Below are 3837 nucleotides of genomic sequence, written 5' to 3' on the forward strand. Positions count from 1 at the left end.
TGGCTTGTTTCAACCCAACTTTGGGTCAAATATGGACTAACCCAAATTAGTTAAATATATGCAATTAAGACAAGACCAATCATAATGCAGTATGCAAATGTTATGATGACATCATAGCTGTCAACAAAACAAATGTCTGCATGTTAAGCAGGCCGAATTAATTGCAGTAGTTGAACATGTACAGTCACAGATTTAGAAGCAACACTAACCAGACGTTTGAGGAATATGACTGCAATCACAGTCTCTGTGTCTGATATAACAGGAGAAGAGAAAGATCCCTGCAGTGCCTAATGGAGAGCTGGCAGAGACGGAGGAACATGGTGGACATGGAGGCCCTGAGCTGCAGCGCACCGGGAGGTCAGTCTGGAGTGTGTGTGTGTGTGTGTGTAGACACATCAGAATCACATGTCAGTTTGTGTGAAAGCCTTTGAAAATAAAAATCTCCTTTTAGAGGAAATGAGGGGTGTCTCCTGCTTTTTAGATATTTTTTCCTTGTCCTCTAGAGCAGAGCTTCTCAATTCCAGTCCTCGCAACTCCTCGCTCTGCACATTATGTATATTTCTCTTATCACTTCAGACGTTTGTTCTATTCGACCGTAAGTGCCCTGCGAAGTGGAATTCACAGGATATTCCGCCATGATTCCAGTTGGAAGGGAACGTATATGTTCACGCGAGACGTGAATTTAAATTGTATTTATTTACAGAGGTATGTCACACTTCACACTTCTCTAGTAAGTTTGGTCTCAGGTCATGCGTGGAGCGCTCTTCTAACGAGCTGATGATCTGAATCAGGTGTGTTAAATAAGAGAGACATGCAAAATATGCAGAGCTTATTTCAGAAGAGATTTGAATGTAATCTTAACAACTGTGCCTAGATACCAAATTCTGCAATCGACTCTTTTATCATTTATCGTTACATTTTTTCCAAATGATCTGAGCTGTTATTCACATTTTATTGATCTATACACATATTTCTTTAAATTAATTTTAGGAGAAACATCTAAAACAAACAAAACAAAAGTCGATACATTTTTGTATTATCAGGGTTATTATAGTTAATTAAAACTAAAACCTTAATAAAACATTTTTGTTACTTGAAATAAAATAAACTTTAACTGAAATAAAATATAAAAGAATATTTTTCATTTCACTTGATGTGAAACTGAAATAAATATGACTAAAAAGGATGTAGACATTTAAAGCACACAAAAACGAATCAAAATGACAAAAATGCAATAAAAGCTCTAAAACTTTGAAATTAAAATGAAACAGAAAATATAAAAATAAAAGCTAATTCAAAACATTAATACAACTATAATCATTTCTCAATGATAGCAAAATAACACTGTGTATTACATTTTTTTTAAATGTGAAGTTTAATTATGCAAATTAAGTATAATCTGATAAAATATAAATAGCATAAATTTTGGAACAGAAATCTGAATATTGGATAAAGCCAGTTTCAATATTCTTGTTTGATTTTGTTGACATATTACAGTAGGTTTTTACAGAGGGGATTTTGGATTTCTCTTTTTATCACGCAAATCTGAAAATATTCTCAATAGCCAGACGGAAATATATTTTCACCATTTTCTTAGGAATAATGTGTTGTATAAAATCAGGCAAATGATATCTGAATAAACCTCTCTGTAAAAACCTTCAGAATATAGATGGGAATAAAACTGTGAAGTTTTAGTGTGGTGTATGTAGGTGCTGCTGAATTAGAGAGAAAAACCTCATTTGGATATGTATTGTAATTGAAATGGACAGACACACGTAGATAAAGTACAATAAAATGAACACTTAAACGTGTATTTTGGACGTTTTCTGTTCACTTGTCTGAAACAGTGTTAGGAAAAGCCAAATAATCCAAAATCTCAAAAGTGACCATTGCAGGAAAAAAAAGAAAAAGAAAAAGTTTTTGCCTGTATGTCTCGCCTTAAACACAACGGCTTAATTCCATAAACTATAAAAAAAGACAACCTCTGAGAAATAAAAAGTTCGTCTTTGAAGACAAATGTCTGTAAAAGGTCACGCAGCTTGCCGTTGTGTTCGTTATGACAGTTAAAGGGCACACACTGTAATAATGTAGATCTTTTAGGACGATAGTTTCATTCTGTACTACAATGTAACCGAGAGCCGTGCCACTGAAGACCAGGTTTTCGACTCGCCAGTGAACTGGACAGATGCCATGTTTGACATTTGGTCACACTCTTCCTGTTGAGTGACAGTTTTCACAACTTTGAGTGACTTTCTCTCTTCTCACAACAATAATCCCCTTCTGTTCTCAGATGGCTCTTTTCTCCCAAATGGTTATCTGATCAGCCCTAATTAATATTTCTTTCTGGTTAAAGAATTATGCCTTATATAGTATGTATGCACTGTGCACAAAATGTAGTTTTTCTGTATGCATGGAATATCTGGATGATATTTGCCAAATTGTGCTACAGAAAATATGGTTTACCAAAATGCAGTGCTCTCAATTTGACCTTGCGTTTCCAGTGCAACAAATACATTGGATGTAATATCTGCTTTGATTTTAACATCTCTTTTTTTACTAATTTTTATCAGACTGACAAATCTTGATTAAAATGAATTAAATACTGGATTTTAAACGTAAAATAGCAGAAAGCTGGACACCACTCACTGAATTGGTTGAATATTTGTACGATTTTATTCTTATATTTATGTGCTACATTGATTTCAGTTTTCTATATTATTCTGAATCATCCATCATTTTTGCCACAGCAGTCACCAGGTGGGTGAATTGTGAAAATGTACTGTTTAAAGTATTTATTCCAGACTATGAAATTGTATTTAGCATTGACAAAATGAAAATATATATTTTTGTTCCCATGACAGTGCAACTGTTTTTTCATATGCAAGACGCACCAGACTTTCTGTCTTGCCGTGAAACAACACTGGTCAGAAAACCGTGAATTCATGTGAGGAATATTTCACATATGTGTCGCCACATGAAGAAAAAACCATCCAGCCGTCCTATAGATACACTTCTTTTTCTGTTTGTTGTTAGATATGCGACCTGCGGGAAATTTATTGCACTCCAAAAATAAAATAATAAATCAATCGGTAATAATAGTTTGAAAATTAAGCCTATTTTTAGGTGCATTAAAATAGTTTTGCATTGTGACATTATTTTCATGAGAATTGCACACATTTTGAGGGTTTTGTTTCCAAATTCCTATTATTACTGTAAATGAATTTTTTTTGCATTATAGTAATGACAGTTTGGAAGAAAATGTTTTAATTGTCATGTAAATTATTGCCTGGTAAGTGTTTATTTTGCATGTAATTCTCTGTGGAATGTAACACTGTGAATTTAGTTTAAGCCAGTTTTCCACCTCATTGCGCAGCTCAGACGGCAGTAATCTTGTGTCTGGTGTTTTTTGACAGGCTTTTTGGTGGATTGGTTCTGGATGTGAAGAGGAAGGCTCCACACTTCCTGTCGGATTTCACAGATGCGCTCAGCCTGCAGTGTTTGGCCTCTTTCCTGTTCCTGTACTGCGCCTGCATGTCCCCTGTTATCACCTTCGGAGGACTGCTGGGAGAAGCCACAGAGGGACGCATAGTAAGAACATGCACATCTAATTTGCCTAAATCCAAATTTAAATCTATATTAATGTAGTCATGTAAACATGAAGCTTTGAGACATTTTCTCCCCTTTTCCCAGAGTGCAATTGAATCACTGTTTGGAGCCTCTATGACTGGAATTGCTTACTCGCTATTTGCCGGACAGCCTCTCACTATTCTGGGCAGCACCGGACCCGTCCTGGTGTTTGAGAAAATATTATTCAAATTCTGCAAGTATGTCTAATAT

General features: G+C 35.1%; 1 protein-coding gene across 1 annotated transcript in view; it reads left to right on the plus strand.

Moving 5' to 3' along the window:
- The window catches only part of LOC107561560 (sodium-driven chloride bicarbonate exchanger-like), a 35109-nt gene that overhangs the window by 17593 nt on the left and 13679 nt on the right, over nt 1-3837 (plus strand). The window contains exons 11-13 of the mRNA XM_016246031.1: nt 263-357; nt 3414-3588; nt 3691-3824. Coding sequence (XP_016101517.1) covers nt 263-357; nt 3414-3588; nt 3691-3824 — 404 coding nt within the window. The remainder of the gene's footprint in view (nt 1-262; nt 358-3413; nt 3589-3690; nt 3825-3837) is intronic.

This window comes from Sinocyclocheilus grahami, unplaced genomic scaffold (assembly GCF_001515645.1).
Source record: "Sinocyclocheilus grahami isolate Dianchi unplaced genomic scaffold, SAMN03320097.WGS_v1.1 scaffold780.1, whole genome shotgun sequence".
In the NCBI taxonomy this organism is placed as follows: domain Eukaryota; kingdom Metazoa; phylum Chordata; class Actinopteri; order Cypriniformes; family Cyprinidae; genus Sinocyclocheilus; species Sinocyclocheilus grahami.